Genomic DNA, 27,922 nt, shown 5'->3' with positions numbered 1-27,922 from the left:
TAACTAGGAAATTGAAGGTAAAGACAAAATGAAGAGGTTGCTACCTGTGATTAGTAGTGAAACGGCCGGAGGTGGCCGGACCTGAGCTCGCATACCCATGGTTTGCCGAACCTAGGTTGGGTGTCCTCTGGGTGCCCCGGAACTTCATAGATGGGAGGGAGGAAGTGAGAGAGAGAGTCCCCGGTGGTAGTGGTGGTGCTGCGCTGTCGTCGGGGTGAACGGATTTGGGTTGGTGTGTTGATCGGCAAAATGAGTGAAAGGGAGAGTTTCGAGATAGTGAGAGTTGAGAGCTGAGAGAGTGAGAGACCCGAGAGAGACTCAGGAAAAGAAAGAGAGAGGGATAAGTGAGTTAGGAGGTTGCCATGTGGCAGCGTAGATGGAGGGTCTGGATTAGATAGGAATAAAGGGACCAAAATGAAAACTTCAAATACTTTTAGAGAAAAAATAAAATTACAAACTAAATTTGGAGAGGGGTTTTACAACTTCTATTTTCCTTTTAAATTTTACTTCAAGTTGAGCCATGTATGTGTGTGTATACATATATGATGTATGCTCTTACATCATATTACAACAACAATATACAGTACTATACATGTTGACTATTCATTTAGTTTGTGTATACCGCTAAAGCTATATAAATACCCTTGTCTCAGTTCAAACTCAAAAATTCAAAAAGCCCCCACAAAATCCTCTCAATGCAGGAACACAGAAACCCGCTTCATGCATTATTAATGTTAACTCTGCTGTCTGTTCATCCATAAATATTCAGTCCCATCTGGGATACCGAGCTGCTTTCTTCTCAGAAATCCACGAATACGTGTTTTTTTGCATGAGATTTACACAAGGCCTTGTGGGTTGTTGTGCTTGATTGTATTGGAAGTGAAAAAAGAAAGTCGTAAAAATGGATAACGGTAGTGGTGATATAATTAGAGTGAGTAGTGCTCGTTTGAGCAGTTCTAATATTTGGAGGAACAGCACCATGGATGTTTTCTCCAAGTCTTCACACGATGAAGATGATGAGGAAGCTCTGAAATGGGCAGCCATTGAGAAGCTGCCTACTTATTTGCGCATTCGGCGCGGAATTCTCACCGAGGAAGAAGGCAAAGGAAGAGAGATTGACGTCAAGAATCTTGGGTTGCTTGAAAGAAAGAATGTGCTGGAGAGGCTGGTGAAAACTGCAGAAGAAGACAATGAGAAGTTCTTGTTGAAGCTCAAGGACCGGATTAATCGGTAAGTTTTGCATCTTAATTAACTTTGTATTGTGAAACAAGATGGAACTTTTGTGCAATAGATTTTCATAGCTTTTCTAAAGAAATTTGTGGTCAGATTTTTGTTTTGGAAAAAAATTGATGTATGTGGTTTGGTTTGTCTCAGGGTTGGACTTGATATGCCAACAATTGAAGTGCGTTATGAGCATTTAAATGTTGAAGCAGAAGCTTATGTGGGAGGCAGGGCTTTACCTACAATATTCAATTTTGTTGCGAATATTTTGGAGGTAATTCAACAATTCCTTCTTTCTTTAAAATCATGCAATTGAAACAATTTATACTTTTGAAACTTAATGTGGATGATATTTTCTGTTTGAAGGGGTGCCTGAATTTTGTTCACATTCTTCCAAGTAGAAAGCATCCGCTACCAATGCTTACTGATGTTAGTGGAATTATCAAGCCTAGAAGGTAACTGGATTGGACTAAGTACTGGTGTAAATGATCACACACACCTTTTAACTGTCCACTTCTGATTTTTCGGATTCGGCTTCTGCAGAATGACACTGCTTTTAGGACCCCCAGGCTCTGGGAAAACCACATTACTATTGGCTTTGGCTGGAAAACTTGCTAAAGATCTAAAAGTAAGGATATAAGATTTCCAATCCTGTGTCCAACCCTTATTAACATAGTTGTTTCACCTCATGATTTGATAAAATTGTTCATAAACTTGTAGTTTTCTGGGAGAGTTGCATATAATGGACATGGGATGGAAGAGTTTGTGCCAGAGAGGACCTCGGCTTATATTAGTCAGCATGATCTCCACATAGGAGAAATGACAGTGAGAGAAACACTGGCTTTTTCGGCAAGATGTCAAGGGGTCGGACCACGTTATGGCGAGTTGAAACCCCAAAAAATTTGACATTTGTGGTTTAAACTGAAGTATTCTCATGAATCTGAATCTAATTTTTCATTTGTAAAATTTTCAGAAATGTTGGCAGAATTATCAAGGAGAGAAAAGGAAGCAAATATCATGCCAGATCCTGATCTAGATATCTACATGAAGGTAAACTTAATATCCACAGAACTTTCTGTTTATAACATATTTCAGATAATGCAAAAGTGTTGTTGAAAAAATCCGTTTCAATATCTTGGAATGCTTTTCAACTTTTGCAGGCAGCATCGCTGGAAGGACAGGAGACCAGTGTAGTTACAGATTATATACTCAAGGTGGATTCGTTTTCCTTCTAAGTTTAAGCTCAAAATGGATAAATGAATCAGATTTTGGGACCATTTTTCTTTCAGATGCTAACAAAAACTTTGCAGGTTTTGGGACTTGAGGTTTGCGCAGACATCATGGTGGGGGACGAAATGGTACGAGGTATTTCTGGCGGACAAAAGAAGCGAGTCACAACAGGTAAACCGTTGATTACCATACTGCCGTAACTAATATTGGACATACTTTCTTTGCCTATTGGTTATTGAAAATTCTGATCCATAACTGCAGGGGAGATGCTGGTTGGACCGGCAAGAGCACTTTTTATGGATGAGATATCAACTGGTTTAGACAGTTCAACAACATTTCAGATAGTGAAATCACTCAGAGAATCCATCCACATCCTCAGTGGAACTGCTGTTATCTCTCTTCTCCAACCGGCACCAGAAACCTACGACCTATTTGATGACATAATTGTGCTGTCTGATGGGCAAATCGTGTACCAAGGTCCCCGCGAAAATGTTCTCGAGTTCTTTGAGCACATGGGATTCAAATGTCCAGAGAGGAAAGGAGTAGCTGACTTCTTACAAGAAGTAAGAATTTGCACTCCTATTGTTGTGTTACCACTTTTTTGTTCTTCAGAGAGGTCCTTTTTCCTAACCTCAGGTTTTTTTTCCCGCTTGCCCCCTGCGTTATAGGTAACATCAAAGAAAGATCAGGAGCAGTACTGGGCGGATAAAGAAGAGCCATATAATTTTATATCTTCCAAGGAATTTACTGAAGCATTTCAGTCATTTCATATTGGTCGAAAACTTGGTGATGAGCTTGCTACTCCATTTGACAAGTCCAAGGGTCACCCTGCAGCCTTAACAACTCAGAAGTATGGTGTTAGCAAGAAGGAATTGCTTAAAGCTTGCATTGATAGAGAATTTTTGCTTATGAAGAGGAATTCGTTCGTCTACATTTTCAAGATGACTCAGGTAAGTGGTGTTTGTAAATTGGAATCATACTGTGGATTTCTATAATTTGTTGGAAAATAATAAGAAAAAAGTGTTAACACTATTTGAAAAGAAGATTTGTTCAGCGAAGCTCAATGAGTACTAGGCATACTAATTTCTTGTGGTTTTTGGTTTCAGCTCACTCTATTGGCTTTTATATCAATGACACTATTTCTCCGGACTGAGATGCATAAGAATACAGTTGACGATGGGGGTATTTTCATGGGTGCTATGTTCTTTACAGTGATCATAGTTATGTTTAATGGGTTCTCAGAGCTTGCCATGACTATCATGAAACTTCCTGTATTTTTCAAGCAAAGGGACCTTCTCTTCTATCCTGCTTGGGCATACTCTTTACCGACATGGATCCTTAAGATCCCTATCAGTTTCATAGAAGTTGCCGTTTGGGTGGTCATGACGTACTATGTAATTGGTTTTGATCCAAACATCGAAAGGTGAGAAAGAAAACATGATACACACTACAAATCCTATTTATAATTCAGACCTGGTTTCAGAATCTGATGACGTCTCTCAAATGGCAGGTTTTTTAGACAATATCTTTTACTCCTATTGCTTAACCAGATGGCATCAGGACTATTCCGATTTATGGGGGCATTAGGGAGGAATATAATTGTTGCAAACACATTCGGGTCTTTCGCGTTGCTTGCAGTACTAGTTTTGGGTGGCTTTGTCTTGTCTCGAGGTGAACTATGCATGGAAACAATATAATCTAAGTAATAAGAAAAATAATCACATTTCTTTTGGCTGATGGTTTTAAATATGTCTTTTGAATCAGACGATGTGAAGAAGTGGTGGGTATGGGGTTATTGGGCCTCACCGATGATGTATGGCCAAAACGCCATAGCTGTCAATGAATTTCTCGGAGACAGTTGGAGCCATGTAAGCGGAAAAATTAGTGTTTCAGGATTTTATTTTGAAAGCATTAGCTGATACATATGGATATATTTGTGTTATAGGTTCCTCCTAATTCAACAGAATCGTTAGGAATTATGGTCTTGAAGTCTCGCGGGGTTTTCATAGAACCATATTGGTACTGGATTGGAGTGGGAGCTACAGTCGGATATATTTTTCTATTCAATTTCTTCTATACTTTGGCCTTGAAGTTTCTCAATCGTAAGTATCTGTGCACATATGTTTTTTGGTATTTCCATATGAACATTATAACTAATGACCCGAACAACTATTTTGCAGCATTTGAGAAGCCTCAAGCAGTACTATCCAAAGAGGCCTTGGCTGAGAAACTTACTGATCAAACTGGGGATTCTGTTGAGCTATCATCAAGAGGGAAGAACTCTTCTGGTGAGTTGAAAATTTCCCAAGATTAAGTCTCCCTTGTAGCTTGCATATTTCGATCTATAACATGATTTCTTGGTTAACAATGCAGACCCAAGGAATGAAAGTCGAAGAAGTGTCTCATTGAGAACACTGTCTGCAAGAGTGGGTAGCATTACTGAAGCCAATCAAAACAAGAAGCGAGGAATGGTTCTTCCTTTCGAACCTCTTTGGATTACTTTTGATGAAATCAAATATGCTGTTGACATGCCCCAGGTATATTTCAGTTTTATGTAAGCGAAAACAATGTTTGAGATTTCAGGCTTGAAGAGCTTTTCTGAAGAAAATTCCCATTTTGTTTTTGGTTATTCATGAATTTGGTTTGAGATTCAGACAACAATGTTTCTCTTTACTTCTCTACAAGTAGCACTGAATACATCTTTAACCTCAAATTTATTACATGGCTTCAGGAAATGAAAACTCAAGGGGTAACTGAGGATCGGCTACCACTTCTGAAGGGTGTGACCGGTGCTTTTAGGCCGGGAGTCTTAACAGCTCTGATGGGTATTAGTGGCGCTGGAAAGACTACTCTAATGGATGTGTTGGCAGGGAGGAAAACGGGTGGATTTATCGAAGGAAACATCACAATATCTGGGTATCCTAAAAAGCAAGAAACATTTGCTCGCATATCAGGATATTGTGAGCAAACCGATATACACTCTCCTCATGTAACAGTTTATGAGTCTTTGGTTTACTCTGCATCCCTCCGGTTGCCTCCTGAGGTTGATTCCGCTACCAGAAAGGTAAAGCATATGACAGTAGGGTTGCATATTTGTCAATTTAGTGTGGTCTGTTCAGTCAAGTTGTTGACTATAATTCTGATGCTAAAATTGTTTGCAGATGTTTATTGAGGAAGTCATGGAGCTTGTGGAACTGACCTCGATAAGAGAAGCGCTTGTTGGATTGCCTGGAGTGAATGGTCTCTCAACTGAGCAGCGTAAGAGGCTAACGATTGCAGTAGAGCTTGTTGCCAATCCATCCATAATATTCATGGACGAGCCAACCTCTGGCCTTGATGCCAGGGCAGCTGCAATTGTAATGAGAACAGTGAGGAATACAGTGGACACTGGGCGAACTGTAGTCTGCACCATCCATCAGCCAAGCATTGACATATTTGATGCTTTCGATGAGGCAAGACAATCTTTATGCTATAAAATAAAAAATAAAAAAATTGAATGTGCTACTTAATATTACCATAACTGATCAATTCAATCTCGCACTGAAGCTGTTTCTTTTGAAAAGGGGAGGTGAAGAAATATATGTCGGTCCTGTAGGCCGTCATTCTGCCCATTTGATCAAGTACTTTGAGGTAAGGCTTATAAAAGCATGTTTCCAATATCTGTTTAACATGTTTACGAATTCCCACTCTCTCAAACGTTGTCATACCTAATTGTATTTACTGACATGGTTTTTGTTTTAACAAAGGATATTGATGGAGTTCCTAAAATTAAGGATGGTTACAATCCTGCAACTTGGATGTTAGAGATTACTGCAGCAGCACAAGAAGCAGTTCTTGGTGTTAACTTCACCGAAATATACAGGAACTCAGAACTATACAGGTAGGGTTCCGCTGAAGTTTCTAATTCTAATTCTAAACGCCCCTAAAACCTGGAAGTTGAAGAATTTTCTAGTTGAATTTTAGCACATTTGGTTTCGTAACTACTAATAACATCTTGAATGGTTCAGGAGAAACAAGGCCATGATCAAGGAGCTAAGTACTCCTCCAGCCGGTTCAAAAGACTTGTACTTCCCTACTCAGTACTCTCAGTCTTTCTTCAGCCAGTGTATGGCCTGTCTATGGAAACAACATTTATCATACTGGCGAAACCCGCCATACAGTGCAGTGAGACTCTTGTTCACAACTTTCATAGCTTTAATGTTTGGGACAATATTCTGGGATCTGGGCTCGAAAAGGTAAATGGCACCCCAAGTTTAAAACATACAACAAAACATAGTGTGAAAATGGAAACTTTTAGTCCTTAATTTAACAATAATTATTGAAAATGCAGGAGAAACCAACAAGATCTTTTCAATGCAATGGGTTCCATTTATGCTGCTGTTCTCTTCATTGGGGTTCAAAATTCCTCATCAGTACAGCCGGTTGTGGCTATTGAGAGGACAGTCTTTTACAGAGAAAGGGCAGCTGGAATGTACTCGGCATTGCCGTATGCCTTTGGACAGGTATTTCACTCAATAAGGTTGCCTTTCTAAAGGGTAGATGATCCAATTAAACTGTGATTCTTCTTTATTGAAATGTTCAGGATTTCAAAAAGAACAAATTATTGAAGCATGTTTCAGTCTACTTGGTTACTCTTACCCATGAAGTTGTATAAACAAGAATTTTTTTAGTTTTTGTTGAATTCGCCATGATGGTATGTATCTCACCAAATTCCAATGATTTGCAGGTAGTGATTGAGCTCCCGTATATTTTTGTTCAGACAATCATATATGGAGTTATTGTGTACACCATGATCGGATTTGAGTGGACAGTCAGCAAGTTCCTTTGGTACATCTTCTTCATGTACTTCACTTTCTTATACTTCACATTCTATGGTATGATGACCGTAGCCGTGACTCCCAATCATAACATTGGTGCCATAGTCGCCTCTGCCTTCTATGCAATATGGAATCTCTTCTCAGGATTCATCGTTCCAAGAACGGTAAGTTCCTATAGCTCTTATGTATGTCTGGTTTGTGTTTAAGAAACTTCCGTGTATCACGATGAACCATTACTTACAATGTACTAAATTTGTTTCTATCACAGAGAATGCCAATTTGGTGGAGATGGTACTACTGGATTTGCCCGGTTTCATACACGTTATACGGATTGATTGCTTCGCAGTTTGGAGACATAAAAGACAAATTTGATTCAGGTGAAAGTGTGGAACACTTTGTCAGGAATTACTTTGGGTATAGACGGGACCTTTTGGGTGTAGTTGCAGCTGTGCACGTTGGCATTTGTGTGCTCTTTGGGTTCACTTTTGCCTTCTCAATCAAGGCATTTAATTTCCAAAAGAGATGAAAGGATATTGAAGAAAACATAGAAAGCCAATAACATGGCTTCAAGTTTTGATCCTTGGTTTTTAAGGAATTCCAAGATATTTGTATGTATGAATAATATACATGTTATGGGGTATGCTATAGCCTACTCTATATGCATGGAATTTGATCTGAATTTTGTAATTGCATTTTAATTCAACATGTAAATTTCGTTTCGGTTTAATAAATGTGTTTGGGCCCAATAGGGTCTTGTATCTCAGCTATGTGTAAATCAGGAGTAGTAATTTTTGCACTCTTCTTTTTTTTTCTATGCATTCCTCTAGATTGAACAAATTAAAGGAGTATCAAGGGGCAAAAAAAGAATGGAGGACTATAGAAAGAGAAAACGAAAGTGTGGAATCACTATCCCATTGTCCTTAAAAAGACAATGTTTTGTACCCGTTTTGGTTTATTACGGATGAATAAGATCTTAATTACGTTGTCAGTCATGTGAATTTAAAAGATAAAATTGATAATTGAAGAAAGTTGAGGTTCAACTTTAAAATTAATATTGGCAATATGTGGAGTAGCTCCAGTACTACCCATATAAGGTTTATTATTTTTCTGATATAGGATTCATACGCTCAACACGCTCTCTCATGCGTGACAAATTATTCCAAGTCTAACTCGTGAACAACACAAATCAGGTAACATAAAGCACGTGTGGCCATTAGGCTTCACATTTGGGATAACATGCTCTAATATATAAAGAAATTTGAGGTTTCACCATAAAACTAATTGACAATATAAAAAGTACCAACTACTTAGAGCAAGTCCACCGTGTGCTCTAGCCTGAGGGACAAGCGCAGGAACAGGGCCACGTAGCCCGAGTGATGAAGCCCAGCGTGAGTTGGCGAGCGAGCCCAAGCAGGCCTGAGGGAGAGACCTAGCGATTCATGCCAGCCGAGCGCCCAAAGGGAATGTGACGTGGGCCGACGTCAGGGCGACGTCAGCCACAATATAAAATTAATAAAAAATTAAAAAATTAATTAAAAAAAATGAAAACACAGTAGGCTTCAAACTCAACGGCTCTCGCCGGAGTTCGTCGCCGAGGGTGATGATACACCCACAGACAAATGGCAGAGACTAAACCCAAGGGTTTCAACTCGAAACACATAAAAAACCAAAGAATAACTTAAGCAATTGAAGTAGGGCAATAACCTCATATGGGTTTGAGTAATGGAAGCTTGAAGCTCTCAGCTTCAATGGTGGATCACCCAAATAGTGCTCTAATGATGCATGCAAGGATATATTCGAGTTCCTCTCATCCAGGGGATTGAGATTTCAGAGTTTCTTAGTTTGATTTGCTTCGATTTCGAAGAAGAGGAAGGATGAGACCTCTCGGAGCTGTAGAAAGAGAATGAGAGAGATTAAAGAGAGAGAGAGGTTTCAGAAATGAGGAGGAATGGTTGCGTCGGTAGAGAGAGAGAGAGAGTGTGTGTGTTCTGAGGAATTCAACGTATGGAAGTAGGGACTTAACCTAGTATTTATATACCATTGGGGTTCCTTTTTAGCCGACCTATTAACAGCTACGAAAATCAAACCCTAACACTTAAGTGATTGAGTCCTACCACGATTCTATATCTTTGTAGAGAAACCTATTAGATTTCTTTGAGGTCAATTGCAAAGGTTAAGACTCCATATCCTCATTTTACTAGGACTGCCAGATTACTTATGTCGTTAACAACTCGATAAACAAGTGGCTTACAACACAAGTAGTCCAATACATTATTCATTGTCATTCACAACTTTACATGGATCTTGTAAGCCTTATATGTATATTCTCATCTCTTCCTAGCACGAGACATTTTGGGAGCTCACTGGCTTCGATTTCCATCAAAACTCCGAAGTTAAGTTGGTTCACGCGAGAGCAATCCCATGATGGGTGACCCATTGGGAAGTTCTCGTGTCAGTTCCCAGAAACAAAACCATGAGGGTGTGGTCGGGGCCCAAAGCAAACAATATCGTGCTACAGCGGAATCGAGCCCGGGATGTAGTGGGGGCTTGGGCCGAGATGTGACAATTTAGTATCAGAGTCAATCCCTGATCAAAAGTGTGTCGACAAGGACGTCGGACCCCTAAGGGGACCCATTGGGAAGTTCGCGTGTGAGTTCCCAGAAACAAAACCGTGAAGGCGTGGTCGGGGCCCAAATCAGACAATATCTTGCTACGGCGAAGTTGAGCCCGGGATGTGGTGGGGGCTAGGGCCGGGATGTGACATAAGTTACAAAGGTAAAGTAAGATTAAAATGGAGTTTCAGGGAGTGCAGTTAAAAATAAGTCTCAATTTTTTTGATAAACAGGTAAACCACCACTCATATTACAATTGTGCTTGTTGGGATTTCATGCCTCTTTAGATTCGTCTTTGCCTTCTCAAAGTGATTTTTTTTTTTTTTTTTACCTTCTCAAAGCGTTGAACTTCCAAAACAATGAACACTTTTTGTATGTGAATAACTGACAAGTAAATGCAAATTCCATGATTTCTTGTTTCGATCCGTGTTTCCGTAAAAGTCGAGAATCATGCAAAGAGCATAGGTATAATAAAAGAAAATATCATGTCTTGACCTACTCCATACTGCAATGCGATCGAATTATTCCAACGAGCAATGCGATCGAATTATCTGTAAAAGTCAATAATCATGCAAAGAGCATAAGACATATGATGATGCCTAATAATTTCATCGTATTCACGAGTTTTGAGTTTAAAATTTCTCCCAACAAAATAGAAGCTGCTTCACTAGAATATACTATAGTTTACAAAATTTTCTTGAGAAATTTAAATTATTGTTTGATGAAAAGAAGAGAAAATGAATATTATAGTTTGGTGGTCAGTAGATAAATTCTGGAACTTATTTTTTCCAAAAAATAAACGTGAATGGTAAAATGATAGAAAAGACTAAACAATTGAACTAAAGAAACTTGTCACGTTGATTTCTTCCGCAAACTTTAAGTCACTATCATCTTTTATGTTTTTGAAATATAATTGGTCACCTTCTCACTTTATGAGAGCTTTACCAACTTTAATTTTTGAAATATAATTGGTCACCTTCTCACTTTATGAGAGCTTTACCAACTTTAATTAAGTATACATCCCTTTGATTTTTTTATTTTTTTAATTTTTTTATTTTTTGTTGGTCAAAGAGTATATATCCCTTTGATTAAATTGCTTTATTATTTCTTCAAAGTTAGTTAAAGTTACAATTAACTCATAACAATGATGATTAAATGATGTCACTAGTCTCACTAATGCCCCTGTATAAATTGACATTAGGGCATCCTCACTTGACAGTTCATCCTGTTGGGCCCCTCTTCGTTGTCCTTTCCATTTCATATATTCCTTAACCATTGCCTTATGCTCCAATCATATTTTTTTTAATGCACCAACCTTTTGTCCGTTCACTTTAAGGGTGCTTCAACTGCAATTATTAAGCAACGTATAAGCCTTCCTTGGTATTAAAATTTGCCAATTTGATATATATGAGTCGCTTGCGCTTAAATTATTTGAATCTCATATAGTAAATCTTATATCGATGGTATTTTGTTGTCACTGACTTAACCGATGCAGCATAATCATGCACTTGCGAAAGCATGAATCACTCCAAGGGCTCTAAATTCAACCCTCCAATAATCACACACTTCGGACAAGAGAACCCATTACTCAACAATGACATTTCCTCTCTCATTTTTCTTAATCAACTTTTGACAAATAGAACCAAACTCCACCACACGCACTTCAAGTTTGGATAGGAAGTCTTATTGAGAATGGATTTGTAATCCATGTTATGCTGAAACACTATGTTGGTTGTCTATAAGGATTCTAATAGGGAAATCCTTATGGGATTTGGCGAGGATTATGTTGTGTACATATAGTGGCCTCTGCTCTCACAATTATACGCTCTATCATTGAACTAAGACCTATTATTAGTTAGAGCAAACTGATTACTGGAGAGAGGAGAAGGTGCACTGCTTGTTTGCTGCAGAACCTGGAATGGCTGCTTCTTCAAGTTCGTATGCAGGCAAGTTTCTTCTCTGCGCTATACGCTATGAATTGGGTTTGTGTTTTGTTCACTGTGATTCATAATTACATGTATATAGGAATATGTTCATGCTAACAAAAAGCGCATCAATGGTGATATATGAGTTGTGATCCTTGTATAAGTCATTTTGACATCTGGTAGAACAACATCATGGAAGTTTTTTCGAGGTCTTCGCGAGCTGAAGATGATGAAGAAGCTCTGAAATGGGCTGCGCTTGAAAGGTTGCCTACTTGTTTACGTGTTGGAAGAGGCTTATTCATTGATGGTGAGGGACAAGCTAGAGAGGTTGATGTGCAGACTCTTGGCTTGTTGGAGAGAAAGACTTTGTTGGAGAGGCTGGTGAGCAATGCAGAGAAAGATAATGAGAAGTTCTTGTTGAAGCTCAAGAACCGCATTGATCGGTGAGTTTCATGCCATAATTCTTGGGTGTTTAACTCTTTGGGAGAATTTTAATGAGGTTTTTGTGTTTATCTCTCTTTTTTTTCACATTTGAATACAGAGTTGGTCTTAATGTGCCAACAATTGAAGTCCGCTTCGAGCATCTGACTGTGGAGGCAAAAGTTTATATTGGCAGCAGAGCACTGCCTACATTACTCAACTTTTCAATCAACATGTTGCAGGTAAATCTTTTGAATGACATAAAGAAAGAAAAAATTCTATTCCAAGCTCAACAATTTATCTTTCAATGTGAATAACTTACAAAACTCCTCCTGGTATAGGGAATGCTACATGATCTTCGAATTTTTCCGAGTAGAAAGATACCTCTAAAAATCCTTCAAAACATTAGTGGAATCATCAAGCCTCAAAGGTGAGTTAAATTTTTTGTTAAAACACTTCATTGTGCATTTCCAAACAGTTCTTGACTTCTTATCTAACTAACGAATGTAATTCCTACAGAATGACTCTACTCTTAGGTCCCCCAAGCTCTGGAAAAACCACATTACTATTGGCGTTGGCCGGAAGACTTGGTAGAGATTTAAAAGTAAGAAAACTAAAGTTTAGTGTTTTTTTTTCCCTTCTTTAGTTCATATCACCTCTGGCCTAATAGGGTAATTGATGAATCTTAAGTCTTCCGGGCGGGTTACATATAACGGACATGGGATGGAAGAATTTGTACCTCAGAGAACATCGGCTTATGTAAGTCAAAACGATCTCCATATAGGAGAGCTGACAGTGAAAGAGACATTTTCTTTCTCGGCTAGATGTCAAGGAGTTGGATCAAATTGCGGTTAGTCAAAACACCATGTGCTCGATACAGTTCATTTTTCGTTCCAAACAGTTTCAAGGGTTTTATCTTGTACTTGGAAATTTGTAGACATGTTGGTGGAACTGTGTAGAAGAGAGAAGGAGGGAAATATCAAGCCTGATCCTGACATTGACATATACCTGAAGGCAAGTAAACAGATTGAAGAGAAAAAAACATAACATGCCCTTTTTACGTTGATGAAGTTTTCATTGTATAAAAATCTTCTGACACCAAAAATTCTGCAGGCAGCGGCTCTAGAAGGGCAGGAGACCAATGTAGTTACTGATTACATTCTCAAGGTATGACATTTGGAATTCATTTCAGCTTTGAGATATGCACAACAATTGGAATCCATCCATTTAACTTCATGTTTCTACTTTTGATATATTGCAGATTCTCGGACTTGAAGTCTGTGCTAATACTATGGTGGGAGATGATATGGTAAGAGGCATTTCTGGTGGAGAAAGAAAGCGAGTCACGATAGGTAAAACATAGAAGAAATCATTGTGTGTCGAAAAGTCCTTTTAATATCACAATCTTCTGAGGTTTCCGTGTACTAATGATGCAGGGGAGATGCTTGTTGGACCGGTAAAAGCTCTCTTCATGGATGAGATTTCAACCGGCTTGGACAGTTCGACAACTTTCCAAATAGTAAATTCAATCAGGCAATCCATCCACATTCTAAGTGGAACTGCAGTTGTCTCCCTCCTCCAGCCAGCCCCTGAAACTTATAACCTCTTTGATGATATAATTCTTCTATCAGATGGACAAATCGTGTATCAGGGTCCACGTGAAAATGTGCTCGAGTTTTTTGAATCCATGGGCTTCATATGTCCGGAGAGAAAAGGAGTTGCTGACTTCTTGCAAGAGGTGTTATCGCTTTTGAATCTCTTCACCTTTCTTGCATGCATGTTTTCGAGTACTCTCCATAGTGACATCAAAGAAGGATCAAGAGCAGTACTGGGCATGTCGAGACAAGCCTTACAGATTTGTTACTGTCAATGAGTTTGTCGAAGCTTTCCAGTCATTTCCAATTGGTCAGAAACTCGGCGACGAGCTTGCTACTCCCTTCGACAAGTCCAGAAGTCATCGTGCTGCTTTATCATCTAAAAGGTATGGCGTTAACAAGAAGGAGTTGTTCCGAGCATGTGTTTCAAGAGAGTTCTTGCTCATGAAGAGGAACTCATTTGCCTACATTTTCAAACTTACCCTGGTGAGTAAATCATAAATAGAAATTATTTTGCATAGCACTTTACCTAATGTGGTAATTCTAGCTTATAATTCTTCCTCTTTACCTTGATTTTCAGCTTATTATCTTAGCTTCTATAACATCATCGATATTTCTACGAATCAAGATGCATAAGGACTCAGTGGTGGATGGTGGAGTTTACATGGGAGCTTTGTTCTTCGCAGTCATTGTAGCGATGTTTAACGGAATATCAGAACTCAACATGGCAATTATGAAACTTCCTGTCTTTTACAAGCAGAGAGACCTTCTCTTCTTTCCTTCCTGGGCTTACTCACTTCCTGCATGGATCCTCAAGATCCCAGTCAGTTTGGCCGAAAGTGCCATTTGGGTTGTCATTACTTATTATTTAATAGGATTTGATCCATATGTTGAAAGGTGAGAAGAAGTAAAGCATCAAACTTTTCGGTTTATCAGGGTTTGACGGAAACATCTTGTTGCAGGTTCTTCAAGCAGTACATTGTACTCTTGTGCATAAACCAGATGGCGTCTGGGCTGTTCAGGTTGATAGCAGCCTTAGGAAGGGATGTAACAGTTGCAAGCACAACAGGATCCTTTGCACTGCTTATAATTATGGTTTTGGGCGGATTCGTCTTATCTCGAGGTGATTTAACTATAGAAGCAATAAGATTCCTAGTTATCACTCCTGGTGTGATTTAAATTTAAACGGTTGTATCAGATGCTGTTCCAAAATGGTGGCTGTGGGGTTACTGGGTCTCGCCGCTGATGTATGGACAAAATGCTATTACCGTGAATGAATTTCTTGGAAAGAGTTGGAGACAAGTAACCATCTCTCTCTCTCTCTCTCTGAGTTTGTATATCCCACAAAAAAAATGATATGAGATAGATGGTTGTGATCAATGCTTATGTAGAGATACCACGTGTGTTATATAGGTTCCACCTAATTCTACAGAATCCTTGGGAGTTCTGATCCTTAAGTCTCATGGAATTTTTCCAGAAGCAAAATTGTTTTGGATTGGAGTAGCAGCATTGATTGGATATATTTTTCTATTCAATCTCCTCCTTACTTTGGCTCTGCATTATCTTGATCGTAAGTATCGTCATCATTTGTATGCTCTTTGTGCTTTGATTGTTGGACTTATTTTTCTAAAAAATTGACGAATACTGCAGCACTCGGGAAGCCTCAGACAGTACTAACCAAAGAAAGCATGGCTGAGCGAAATTTTAGCAGAAATGGAGAGTTCATTGAGCTAATACCAAGAGGAAAGATCTCTTCTGGTGAGTCATTCAGTTAATCTCAATCATTTCCCATTTATTTTCTGCTTAACATACCACATTGTATTCAAGCGTTGTGTGCAATAACAATGCAGAATCCGAAAGAGTGGGAAGAACTGATGAAGCTAATGGAAAAAGGAAGCGAGGGATGGTTCTTCCTTTTCATCCCCTTTCCCTCACTTTCGATGAGATCAGATATGCCATAGATATGCCACAAGTAAGTTGCGGGTTTAATTAATCAGTGAATAATACCTGCATACTGAATTATCCATGTACTTCAGGAAATGAAAGCGGAGGGTGTTCAGGAGGATCAGCTTGAACTTCTGAAGGGTGTAAGTGGTGCTTTTCGGCCAGGAGTCCTAACAGCTTTAATGGGAGTCAGTGGTGCCGGCAAGACCACTCTAATGGATGTGTTGGCTGGAAGGAAAACTGGTGGACATATCAAGGGAAACATCACGATCTCTGGCTATCCTAAAAGGCAAGAAACATTTGCTCGCATATCTGGATATTGTGAGCAAACTGATATCCACTCTCCCCATGTGACAGTCTATGAATCTCTACTTTTTTCTGCCTGGCTCCGGCTACTACCTGAGGTTGATTCTGCAACAAGAGAGGTATGAGTTGTGTATTCTTCTTTAACAGACGCTTAAAAAAAAAAAAAAAAAAAATCAAACATCAGCATGTGCACGTTGATCTGATATTTTTCCGGTTCAAGATGTTTATCGAGGAAGTCATGGAACTTGTGGAGCTGACTTCATTCAGGGGAGCTCTTGTGGGATTACCTGGTGTAACCGGTCTTTCAACTGAGCAGCGCAAAAGGCTAACGATCGCAGTTGAGCTCGTTGCAAATCCATCGATAATCTTCATGGACGAACCAACATCTGGCCTCGATGCTAGGGCAGCAGCGATTGTGATGAGAACAGTGAGGAACACAGTGGACACGGGAAGAACCGTGGTTTGTACCATCCACCAGCCAAGCATAGATATATTCGATGCTTTCGATGAGGTTAGATTTATAATATTCAGAAAGGAACTGATTACCTGTTTTGCCTTGTAAATGTTCTAAGCAGTTCATGTCGTATCGCAGCTTCTTCTTCTGAAATTGGGAGGTGAGCAAATATATGCCGGTCCATTAGGCTCCCATTGCTCCATTCTGATCAATTATTTTGAGGTCAGTACTATACAGAAATAAATCATAAAATATATTTTCTTCGTAGCATCAGAAATTCTCTGTGCAGGATGTCTGTTCTACAGCCAGACTATCCATAACATTGTCAATAACTAAATTTTGTATTCTTCTTTTTCTTTTGCCGCTTGAAGGGAATCAATGGAGTTCCAAAGATTAAAGATGGATATAACCCGGCAACCTGGATGCTGGAGGTTACTTCAGCCGCACAAGAGGCAGCTCTTGGGGTTAACTTCACAGATGCGTACAATAACTCGGAAATATACAAGTAATGTTCCATTTCAATTATCTTTCAGATAGATTGTTAGTGAACACGGTAAAACCTTATATTTATCAGCCTGCACAGTTGATTCCTATTGCTCTTTAAAACCATTAAAACTATTAAGGTGAATATTTCAGGAGAACCAAAGCAATGATTGAGGAATTAAACACACCTCCCTCGGGTTCTAAAGATCTATACTTCCCTACTCGCTACTCACAATCTTTTCTCACCCAATGTATGGCTTGCCTGTGGAAACAGCACTGGTCATATTGGCGAAACCCATCATATAGTGCAGTAAGGCTGTTGTTCACAACGTTCATCGCTTTATTATTCGGTTTGATATTCTGGAACCTTGGATCAAAAAGGTACGCACATAAGTAAACTTAAAGCATAGAAATGGTCTGCAGAACTTCAATTTCTTAATCACCAATATGTTCAAACTTTTTTGGGGAAACCACAGGAGTAAGCAGCAAGATCTCTTTAATGCAATGGGTTCCATGTACGCTGCTGTTATCTTTATCGGAGTACAAAATGGTGCCTCAGTGCAGCCGGTTGTGGCTGTTGAGAGAACAGTCTTTTACAGAGAAAGAGCAGCTGGAATGTATTCCGCTTTGCCATACGCATTTGGGCAGGTAAAAGACTTGCAAGAGTCCATGAAGTTCAAATTAAATCTAGACTTCTCATGTCAAAAAATTCAAAGAACACATGCTCTCTACTCACCAAGTGATATTGTGTTGCAGATGATGATTGAGGTTCCCTACATCTTCATTCAGACCATTATTTACGGAGCTATAGTATACGCCATGATGGGATTCGATTGGATAGCTGCCAAGTTCTTATGGTACCTTTTCTTCATGTACTTCACCTTGCTGTACTTCACATTCTACGGCATGATGACCATGGCTCTCACTCCCAACCACAACATTGCTGCCATAACCTCATCTACCTTCTACGCAATCTGGAACCTCTTCTCGGGATTCGTTGTTCCCCCAACGGTAAGCCTATACATACATGTACATGCATACGCTCATACATATATTCTTGCGTGCCTTGGATGCAATCTGACTAAGTTTTGGTTATCGCAGAGGATTCCGATATGGTGGAAATGGTACTATTGGGTCTGCCCTGTTGCCTGGACCTTGTATGGAATGGTTGCTTCGCAATTTGGAGACGTAAAGGAGAAACTGGAGTCAGGAGAATCGGTAGAGCATTTTTTGAGAAGTTACTTCGGATACAAGCATGAGTTTCTGGGCATCGTTGCAGTTGTGATTGTTGGGTTTTCATTGCTGTTTGGCTTCATCTTTGCCTATGCAATTAGAGCATTTAATTTCCAAAAAAGATGAGAGATGTTATACAAAGAAATATCTATGACTCTAATTAGTTTGTAGGAAGCAGATAGCATTTGTCACTTCGATTGTACCATTCATCCATCACTGTTATAATATTGTAATATTATTGGGAGTTTTTTTATTTATTTATTTTTTATCAAGAAATAAACTTCATTCAAGCTTAAAACTTTTTGTACAATCGTTTCCCATACAGTCAAATATAAAAGCTTTATAAGCTAAGTTCGTGATGTTCCACTTAACATGGTTGAAATCAGACCCCGGCTATCTTATATCTTCGATAATGGATTTCAGGTTCTATGAAGCATCCCAGATTTCCTGCGCCGATTGGATAATCAGTCTTGAATATCCCTCCACCATAATGTCCTTGATTCCTTTAAATACTTCAGCCCTTTCCTTGGAGCCATGGCTAAGCGTTCCTTAATCACCTCATTATTTCTATCATTCGAAATTTGACAGCAGTTAAGAAAAGCCTTACATAAGTCACAACATAATTCCTCCCTTTCTGTGGAATTCAAAGTTTCCATCCAATCTATCATATTGTCAAATTGAATAGCATTATTACTGAATGGACTTACTGGAGGCAAATTCCAATCAGTTTTTGCATATTGGCACTTAAGTGGCCTTGATCCTCTTCATTTTGTTTAGTGGGTAATGAAAAGTTGCTAAACAAATATTACAAAGTCTCCTAGTTCAAACTTGTCGGCTGACTCTTTGGAATTAATTGGTATAGTGGGTAATGAAAAACTCATTCATGGGTCCAAAATAAGCTATCTACCTCATACCCTTATGTATGATATTCCTATTATTGAGGATGCCCTTTCAAGCCAAAGATTAAGGAAAAACTCATTGATGAGTCCATAATAAGATGTCCTCATACCCTTGTGTATTGTTGAAGATGGCCTTCCAGGCCAAAGAGTGATTTCGTTTAACATTACAATCTATAAAATTATCCTTCCTAAGATATTTCATTTTGACAATCTGAACCCACCAACTATCATCGATAGTCAGCACTTTCAGTTTAGCTAAACAAGCATTGTTAAAGTGATCTAGCCTTCTAATAGCTGGTCGTCCTTGCTCTTTCGAGGAACACGCTTTAATCCACTTGGTTAAATCCATGTCTGAAACAATTAAAACTTGGAAAAAAAAAAAAAAAAAAAGGCAATTGGAAGTCCCTTAAGAAGCACATAATAAGTACTTAAACGGTTGGAACCCAAATACATTTTAACTTGTTTTCTGCCATAGAGTTTCCAAAGAGATTTTCACCCCTTTATAGAAGCATTCCCAAAAAGCGCTTAATCAACCTTAACTAAAAAAAAGTCTTATATGTCACGTGTACACTACCATTATGACGCCTCATGCCAATAAAATAAAGATATGTAAAAGTTTTTGTCCACATGTCCTTTCATTTGCAACACCACGTGGTTGTACACCCGTGCGTAAGTTGTTCTCCTTAATAAGGCTACCCGTGCGGAAGTTGCTCTCCTTGGACATCCAATAAAATAACGAAGGTAAGTTCACGAAAAAGTAATTCCACTGTAAATCCCATCCACTAATTAAAATCATATCAAGGACTGTCTACACGAGTTAAATCAGAGGTTATAAAATAACAACAAATTAGGTTACCGACTTGGCCGCCACCTATTTTACAGTTGGAACTCGAAATCTCAGTAAAACTACAACGAAAATTTTCAATTAGACAAACACATCACGTAGAGGGGAAAATAGGCTAAACCATTCGTCGTCATCTCAAGTTTTCAAATCATCCAAGACGCTCTGCAACTCTTTCAAACCTTCTGCGGAAAAACTCCGGTGCACTCTTGAGCGAGGGGCAATCAAATTAGGCGGAGGCTGTGGTTGGAAGCAAACGACGACAACAGCTAAGTTGTCCCCGCTCTTCCTCTTCAAAGCCTCATCAACCAAATCCTTGCTACATGCGGCTGGGTCATTGTGCTCCTGAAGCCTCCGACGAGCAAAATCCACAGCATTTTGACTCCTGAACACATCCCAGATCCCATCACAGCCAATGATAAGGAACTCATCCTCCTCTGTCAGTTTTGCAGTCGTAAGTTCCGGCTCTGCACTAAGTGGCCCACCCTCCCTGCCCTTCATCCCTTCCATATGCCAATCTCCCAATGCTCGAGCAACGTTAAGCTGTCCATTAAGGTAACCATCATACACGTATCCTCCAGATGCTTCGATACGTTGTTTCTCTTTGCTACAAATCGGTTTGTGATCTCTTGACATTTCAATTGCTTTGCCACGGTGGCACAGCACCGCTCGACAATCTCCAGCATTTGCTACCACCAACAACCTGGGAACACAAACTAAGATCAACATATGACTAATCAATGGCACACACCTGATGTTACGTCTGTTAGTACTATTTTGAGACTCATGGGACAAATTAACAGGACATGCATGAACGGAATACAACAACAACAACAACAACAAAGCTGATGTGTTTGTCTAATTAACAGGACATGCATGAACGGAATAAACAGAGAAAATCCAGATCAAATCACAATCAACTAAACAAGTATGATTGGCCTAACTAACCCACTCACTAGCCCTCTGTAGTAGATTATGACCGTGTTAGCGTAACTTGTGCACAGCTAAACAGGTCAACTAGATCATAGATTAACCACACCAGAAGGAAATAATTTCAACAGAATATGACTAGATTGCTTAATACTTTCCAAGTATTGTCTCCAGTCTTTAATTAAAACTCCAAGCTTTGCTTCATAAGGCAATGGACCAACCCTTGCAATTTAGGGTACTAACCTGATTATGCTTATAGTGTCATTGATCAACAATGAGTCAAATCGACAATTCATTCAGAAAAAAAAAAAAAAAAAAAAGAATTCAGGAATGAGACTAAAATTCAACAAACATAACAAATTCGGGGGAGTACAACACACAGTAGAAAAAAAATGAAAGACAATAAAATTGATGTACATTGAACGGTCATGATACATGCATCTATAGTTCAGAGGTAGAATAAACAAAAAAAATCCAACCTTCCCATTAGAAGAGCTGTCAATGCAGTGGTACCAGAAGCAAGCTTGGCATCCAAGATGCAAGCTTCCTCAAAGGCAGTGTCAGTATGCAGAAATGCTGAAGTGATGACCTGTTCAATATCTGTAGGAAAGTCTTCATCCTCAAAAATGAACTTTGGCAGATGAGAGGAAGCAAAATCAGCAGCATGCTTTCCTCCATGTCCATCAAACACCTGACCAACCAATACGGTAGGAATGTTCAATTAGGAAATGCTGAAGATATATTAGCTAGCAAGTGCAATACATATAGATCACCATGTTTAATATAAACAACAATACCACAGGACGGAAAGCTACCTCTGAAGAACTGACGCATATAATAAACGAATGAAAACCAAACAATTCACAGTAGAATGTAATTGCACCGTGTGTAAGGAAATTCGTAAGAACATATGTAAGAGAAGATAAATACCCCATAGAAGGCATTTGGACCATCGGTATGATTCTTGAGCCCGTAATCGTTCACAAAATTGTCAACGCAGACATATACATCTTCCATGTTTGGACGAGACCCAATGTCATCCCATGCTCCAGAGCGGACAATTGGAATGAACTTAGATTCAAAGTTCTTTGCTTGAACTCCTGGTTCAACGTTGATCTCGTTTGTTTTCGTCTTCATCTGTAAAATCCCATTCACACATTCAAAAATTGCACCACGGCCATAAAATTTACATTAGACAATTTAATCGCTACAAAAACAGATCTTCAAAACTCTGAAAACAGAACCACTAATAGCAAGCAAGCATAATTAATCAAAACTTTATAATTCAGTTATACACAATTAAATGCCTAAACATACAACTAATGACTAAACATCTAAGAAATCCAAATGGGAAAATGCAGAAGCAGGGGAATGAACGACAACATACAAGAGATGGGTGTCGAACGAGCGATTTCTTGCACGCCATAGGAACGCCATCGGCGCGGCTGAATCCACACTGCCAGTACGCGGAGGTCGAAAGAGGGTTCGGAGGCCGACCCTCGCTTGAGCTTCCATTCTCCACTTTACTTCCCTCCATAGTTCTCTACCATCAACATCCTCTTCCCCACCAACCCACCAAAATTCAAGTCTCCAAATGTGACTCACTGACCTTGTTCTGCTGAACGATAAGGGGTTTAGCTGAAATGGTTATGTGGGTCGGTGCTTAATTTCGAAAAAAGTAGGGCTTTTTGTAGAGAAATGATTTGGGATTACTGGAGGGGATGACTAATCAGTTGAATCCCCTGGGAATTGCTGTTTCTGAAACGAAAAGGTTCAATTTTTGTTTTTACAATTGGATTTGGGGATTTAGGGTTTTGCAGGTGCAGACATTGAAAAGAATGGGAATTTTTGTGTCTAGGAAAGCAAGTACAAGAACAGGATTTTAGAGAGAGAGAGAGAGAGAGAGAGAGTTAGGTTTTTAGAGAGTGACGAAATCTCAGTGAAAGCGATGCACTGTGAGAGTTTTTGGGCGATCTGCACGAAGGCACTGGTTTCTGCTGAATGCTGAGATTTAACTGGTCGGTTTCTTAGGGAAACCAAAACTGCGTCGTATCCGCAACTAGCAACAACTGCGTTTTTGACTTGGACTTCATAAGTCGCATGCTTTGGTCATTTTCGAGGAAGTACATCTTTTTTAATAAATATCTAAAAGTAATTTAATTTAAAAAGAAGGAGAAAGAGACAATCTGCATCTCCAATATTTGGAAAAGGATCAGACGAGGGATTCCAGAATCATATCCGTTCATTGTATATTGTGTGATCAGTTTTCGTTAAGTATTATTTATATTTAATTTAAAATTTAAAATGATTTCTGACCATACGATATACGATGAACTGACATGATTAAGAGATTCTCCGAATTCTCAAGAAAAGGGTCCGGCATGTGAATGAGTTAATTTGTATGTCCATTTTGAGTTGGTTGAAGTCCCAAACACGTGAATGAAACTCTCAGAATGTTGTGTAGCTTTTAATGGATGAGCCCGCTACTTTTTCTTTTGTTTATTGATAGAAGATCGAGGTTGTAATAGTTTTTAAGTTTTTTGTTTTTTATTTTTGAATAAATGATATTATCTACACTAAAAGAGAGGGGTAGACTTAGCTACATAATGGATTAGCAATAATATGGTTCAAAGCCTTTGGCGATAATCGAACTTAAAACCTCTCACTTACAAATGAAGATGAATATCATTAAATTTAAGGATTATAATATAAAGACACTCTCATTGGAGCTAATATTCTTATAGGGACATGTGTATTCCCATTAAATCCCTAAATAAGTCCTCAAAGGTGGTTGCGGGAATTCGTGAATGGAGACTCTCATTGGAGATGCTCTTACGATCAAATTGGGGACTCCTTATTTAGGGACTCTTGCCACTACATTTGAAGACTCATTATTTAGGGACTCTCGCCACTACATTTGAGGACTCATCTAGGACTTTAAAAGGGAATCTTTGTGTTTCTAAAAGAATATTGCCTTCAAACAAGAGTACTTATAGTAGAATCTCTATATTTGAGATTTTTATGATTTTATGTGATAATTTGATTAGGTGCAATTTTTTTAGTTAACTTTTTTTTAATTAGTTTAAATTTTGTTGCCGTAAAATATTTTTGTGAACATTTGGACCAAAAAAATTCAAATTCTAACACCAAATTTTTTTCTTCACACAAATGTATCTAGAATGACTTCATTATTGGATTATGTAATGCCTACGTTAAGACTTCACTATTAGATTATGTCATGCCTATGTCATGATCAATTATGTAATTTTCATGCTTGGTTGGAGCCTCCCTTGAACCCGCTATTTGCTAATTGGTCCTAAGTCAAACCAAGGTTAGAGCACTCAGCACTCCAACCAATACCAACGAAATTTAAACTTAAGATTTTTGGGTGCTATAGTACTCCGGTGTTTTAAACATTAGATTTTGATTTTGAGTATACGTAGAAATATAGTACCGAGTACGATCTAGAATATTAATTAAAGAATTTTTGTTGTTCCAACTTTATACTAATCCGCAGGTGGAATTGTTTAATTGTCGCCAGCTTCTGCTGAAAGAGAGGTTTTGCAGTAGTAGTTGGTTGATTTTTTTGAATGTACCTGTAGAAAAAGAGAGCGACAAACAATCAATATATATATATATATATATTCTCTCTCTCTCTAACTGAACTGAGAAAAGGAAACTCATTCCCACACGCATCTACAAGAGAAAATCGTTACAAGAGAAAATCGTGGCAAGAGACGGCAAGCAACTATTGGTTCATGATGGAGGGTCCAACCCCAGATGGGTCACCGTTGAGGTCTTTGTCATCTCTTTTAACCTTATGCAACCAAACCCACCTTTCTCTTTTGATATATACGATCCCTCTCCTTCTTTCATTGCTTAAATTCAGAGAGAAGAGAGAGAGAGAGAGAGAGATGACTGTTACAAACTTCAATTGCTGCCTCAATCCGCCACCTTCAAATCAAAACCATGGTTCAAGCCCTTCTTTGCCCTTAAAGCAAAACCAAGCACTTGCATGGTATGTGTAATCAAATCCAAATCTGATGCGTCGTATGTGTTGCGACAAATTTTGTTTTGTTGTCCTTGTTTACATGACAGTATTGAGTGGCTAAACATTCATCGTGAAAATTTATAATTAAATAGTTAGTTCGTTCAGCACTCTCACGTGATAGAAATACCTCATCCAATATTTTTTTTCTCTCTTTTTTTATAATGACCAATTGGAAGTTATGCATGAAGAGGTCATTTTGGTGTTTAATTATGTCAAATATTTATGTGTGTAGGAACAAATATGCTCATGGATCATGGACTAATCGATGCGTTTTAGGTATGAGTTGCATCGCAATTGGATATGAAATGGGAACCCTAGTAAGCAACCAAAACTATGAGGCCATTGCTAATGCTATGCCTTCGCCGTTGGAAATAGAAACATCAAGTGATCAGAGGGTTGCAAAATGGAGTGACAAAAGAATGTGCCCACAATGGAGCCCTAATTCGCTAGAGACCATTGTGCCTGAAAATCTTCCAAGACCATCTGCTCAAATGAGATGGGAAACCGTTGGTTTTTCTGACAAGGATGCTCCGGTGGTTCAAATGGTAGTTAGAAAAGGTGGCAGCTGCTTTGCTATGTAGATTTACAATTTGATACACCATGTATATGAACCATCTTGATAGCCAAAATACAGAATCAATGAAATATCACCAAGTAGGCATTTTATCTGTTGGATTCTTCTTCACTTTGGGAAAATTGTGAACCAGATATTTGTAAAAATTTCGAAGCTATGCGGTAAAACATTTGATTTTTAGAATTATAGAGATTATAGTTTAGTACGTAGTACATGTAGTACAAACTTTGGAAGTTGTTTAAAGAAAAAAAAAACAAAAACAAAAACACAGAAAAGTACTAATAGGAGCCTCCTTTCAGATGGTCAACTATTCGAGGAGAGCTAGTGTCATAGCGGAAATCAGGCCAACTATTCGAGGAGGGCTAGTGTCCTAGTGAAAATCAAGCACCCTTGTCGCCTTCCTTGTTATAGGCTTTTCCACTTCCCTTCTCCCTCATAATCCCACCTAGCTATTGACAAAAAAGAAATGGGTCAACTATTTTTCCTATGACCTCAAATGCGTCGTTGAAGATTTTTTAGTATGTTGCTGTGTATACATGTTTATTATTAAATTTTTTATGAATGATTCAATCCTTAATTCTTTTAGTATGCTCCGTTACATTTTATACATCGAGTATTTTAGTAGTTAGATTCTTGGTTAAAAATTTAATAGTCAAAATTGGTGCATCATACACTGAACAATGTAGAATAAAACGTATATGCCCAAAAGACCATGACAGAAAAATTCTGAGTCTTAACCCAATATCATATTTAGTACAGAGAAAATGCGCGTCAGTTTTCCTTCCTATCTTCTCCTTATCATTCTGTTGCCATGCACAACGACAATAGCGACAAAAGAAGCTATAATGTGAGCATATAATTCTCCCCCACTTGAAGAGTTCCAACAATTCTCATCATCTTCTTTCTTCAGTAAGAACAACATACAGTGTAGCTGATTCATGAATGTGCACTAGCGTGGAGCTAGTTCCGTAATCGAAACGATGAAACATTTGATCCTATGACCGCGGACATGTCCGATCTAGGTGGAATTTTTTTTGGTTCCGAGGGTACTGGAAGAGTCATGGAGTTGTAATTTGTTCATGAACGTCCTGCTAAGGCTCCAAAAATTATTGAGGTGTTGTGGCGCCTGCCTTCTTAGTCTTGGATCAAGGTAAATACTGATGGTGCTACAAGAGGTTCCCTTCGTGTGCCTGCATTGAGGTGTTGTTTTGCGGGTTCAATAGGCTTGGCCTCTTCTTTGGACTCCAAACTATGCGCTATTATTCATGAATTCTTTAATAGTCAGGGTTTGGCCTCATGCCCCTTGAGATATTGTATTTTTCTTGTTTATCAATAAATTTTCCTTAGTCATTTCCCATGATAGCAATGCTGGAGTAAGATGGACTTTACGGCCAAATTTAATTTAAAAATAAAATAAAATGTTTGGCCTTTCAACAATCCAATCTGAATGCTTCTCATTGCTTCAGTATTTGAGTCCGTTGATCCATGAAATTTAAAGTTGTACCTTCCCTCCAAGCTTTCCATGCCTTCATGATTTGTGAAAACAAGATGAAACAAAGCCCAAAGACGATTAAAAACCATGAAGCCCCAACACTTTTTTTGTTTAATTTACATAGCTTTGAAGATCTCGCTCTCTTGGTGTTGGAAAGAATTGTTCTTCTGTCCACTTACTATCTCCAAAATTAAAATCCCAAAACTATAAATATCAAACTTTACATAAAAATGACCAATACATATTTGGAGCCATAAATCTGCTGCACATGAATATCAACAAGAAAGGAGAACTTAATTCTAAGGAACAGTTTATAGTTAGTATCTAATTCTTTTATTGCTCGACATTGCATGTTCTTCAATTGCATTGTTAATTAATCAAAACTTTGATAGCTGGGCCTCAACAAGATTAAGGGGAAATATTAATTCACTACCATGGTAAAGTTCTATAGTTTAGTTTAGATTATCTTGATTCTTGTTCTTTTGGATTGTTCGAAGCTAGCTAATTTCTTAAATTTTATCAACAAAAGTATTATTTAGACATACAAAATTGATATATTTGCTGACACACTCTGTAATAGAAGTATGCACTACTTTTGTATGTGAGATCACTTTGTACGTCGCAATGGTATTCGTCAATCAATTGTGTGCTAGCTCATGAAAATCGTAATCTATATACATCATACATACATAAATACGGTAACTATTGCAAGGTGTATATACATCATACTTTTTTTTCAATTCATAGAACCAGCAAGGCACAAGGCCAAGAAGCAAACAGAAGGGTGCCCAGCACACCCAGAAATAGGATCAAAGATAAATAGAATACAACAGAGGCCGCCAAACAAGCCCCCAGCGTCATCCCATATATCCAAGATAAAACTCCCCCACCTACG

At 38.6% G+C, this 27,922-nt stretch overlaps 4 protein-coding genes across 4 annotated transcripts; 3 read left to right on the top strand and 1 right to left on the bottom strand.

The window, feature by feature from the left end:
* The first annotated feature begins 658 nt into the window (after nucleotides 1–658).
* LOC103454301 (pleiotropic drug resistance protein 1-like) lies at nucleotides 659–8,031 on the top strand. The gene is made up of 24 exons (XM_070826907.1): nucleotides 659–1,230; nucleotides 1,375–1,495; nucleotides 1,588–1,676; nucleotides 1,765–1,849; nucleotides 1,942–2,101; nucleotides 2,195–2,271; nucleotides 2,382–2,435; nucleotides 2,532–2,622; nucleotides 2,713–3,014; nucleotides 3,120–3,401; nucleotides 3,558–3,874; nucleotides 3,962–4,122; nucleotides 4,216–4,319; nucleotides 4,397–4,553; nucleotides 4,632–4,739; nucleotides 4,825–4,988; nucleotides 5,183–5,515; nucleotides 5,613–5,903; nucleotides 5,998–6,081; nucleotides 6,198–6,331; nucleotides 6,459–6,686; nucleotides 6,782–6,953; nucleotides 7,178–7,432; nucleotides 7,537–8,031. Exons 1-24 carry the CDS (start codon nucleotides 902–904, stop codon nucleotides 7,792–7,794), a joined length of 4,356 nt encoding a protein of 1,451 aa, XP_070683008.1. The 5' UTR covers nucleotides 659–901; the 3' UTR covers nucleotides 7,795–8,031.
* Nucleotides 8,032–11,660: 3,629 nt separating this feature from the next.
* LOC103454302 (pleiotropic drug resistance protein 1-like) lies at nucleotides 11,661–18,538 on the top strand. The gene is made up of 25 exons (XM_070826906.1): nucleotides 11,661–11,826; nucleotides 12,005–12,248; nucleotides 12,347–12,467; nucleotides 12,567–12,655; nucleotides 12,745–12,829; nucleotides 12,916–13,075; nucleotides 13,163–13,243; nucleotides 13,343–13,392; nucleotides 13,487–13,577; nucleotides 13,662–13,966; nucleotides 14,028–14,306; nucleotides 14,401–14,717; nucleotides 14,783–14,943; nucleotides 15,019–15,122; nucleotides 15,234–15,390; nucleotides 15,471–15,578; nucleotides 15,671–15,792; nucleotides 15,857–16,189; nucleotides 16,291–16,581; nucleotides 16,663–16,746; nucleotides 16,896–17,029; nucleotides 17,161–17,388; nucleotides 17,484–17,655; nucleotides 17,764–18,018; nucleotides 18,109–18,538. The coding sequence occupies exons 1-25, from the start codon at nucleotides 11,799–11,801 to the stop codon at nucleotides 18,364–18,366; spliced, it is 4,257 nt and encodes a 1,418-aa protein (XP_070683007.1). The 5' UTR covers nucleotides 11,661–11,798; the 3' UTR covers nucleotides 18,367–18,538.
* A 1,362-nt stretch (nucleotides 18,539–19,900) lies between these two features.
* On the bottom strand, nucleotides 19,901–22,977 carry LOC103431006 (probable protein phosphatase 2C 22). The gene is made up of 4 exons (XM_008369154.4): nucleotides 22,298–22,977; nucleotides 21,841–22,047; nucleotides 21,390–21,601; nucleotides 19,901–20,683 (listed from the first exon to the last, which is right to left on the bottom strand). The coding sequence occupies exons 1-4, from the start codon at nucleotides 22,445–22,447 to the stop codon at nucleotides 20,119–20,121; spliced, it is 1,134 nt and encodes a 377-aa protein (XP_008367376.3). The 5' UTR covers nucleotides 22,448–22,977; the 3' UTR covers nucleotides 19,901–20,118.
* A 1,847-nt stretch (nucleotides 22,978–24,824) lies between these two features.
* Nucleotides 24,825–25,542, top strand: LOC103454303 (protein CHLOROPLAST VESICULATION). Its single transcript, XM_008393907.4, has 2 exons — nucleotides 24,825–24,928; nucleotides 25,194–25,542. The coding sequence occupies exons 1-2, from the start codon at nucleotides 24,825–24,827 to the stop codon at nucleotides 25,540–25,542; spliced, it is 453 nt and encodes a 150-aa protein (XP_008392129.3).
* The last annotated feature ends 2,380 nt before the right edge of the window (nucleotides 25,543–27,922 follow it).

This window comes from Malus domestica, chromosome 08 (genome assembly GCF_042453785.1).
Source record: "Malus domestica chromosome 08, GDT2T_hap1".
Taxonomy (NCBI): Eukaryota; Viridiplantae; Streptophyta; class Magnoliopsida; order Rosales; family Rosaceae; genus Malus; species Malus domestica.
Note: the sequence above shows the minus strand (reverse complement) of the source record. Positions and strands in the feature narration are given on the sequence as shown.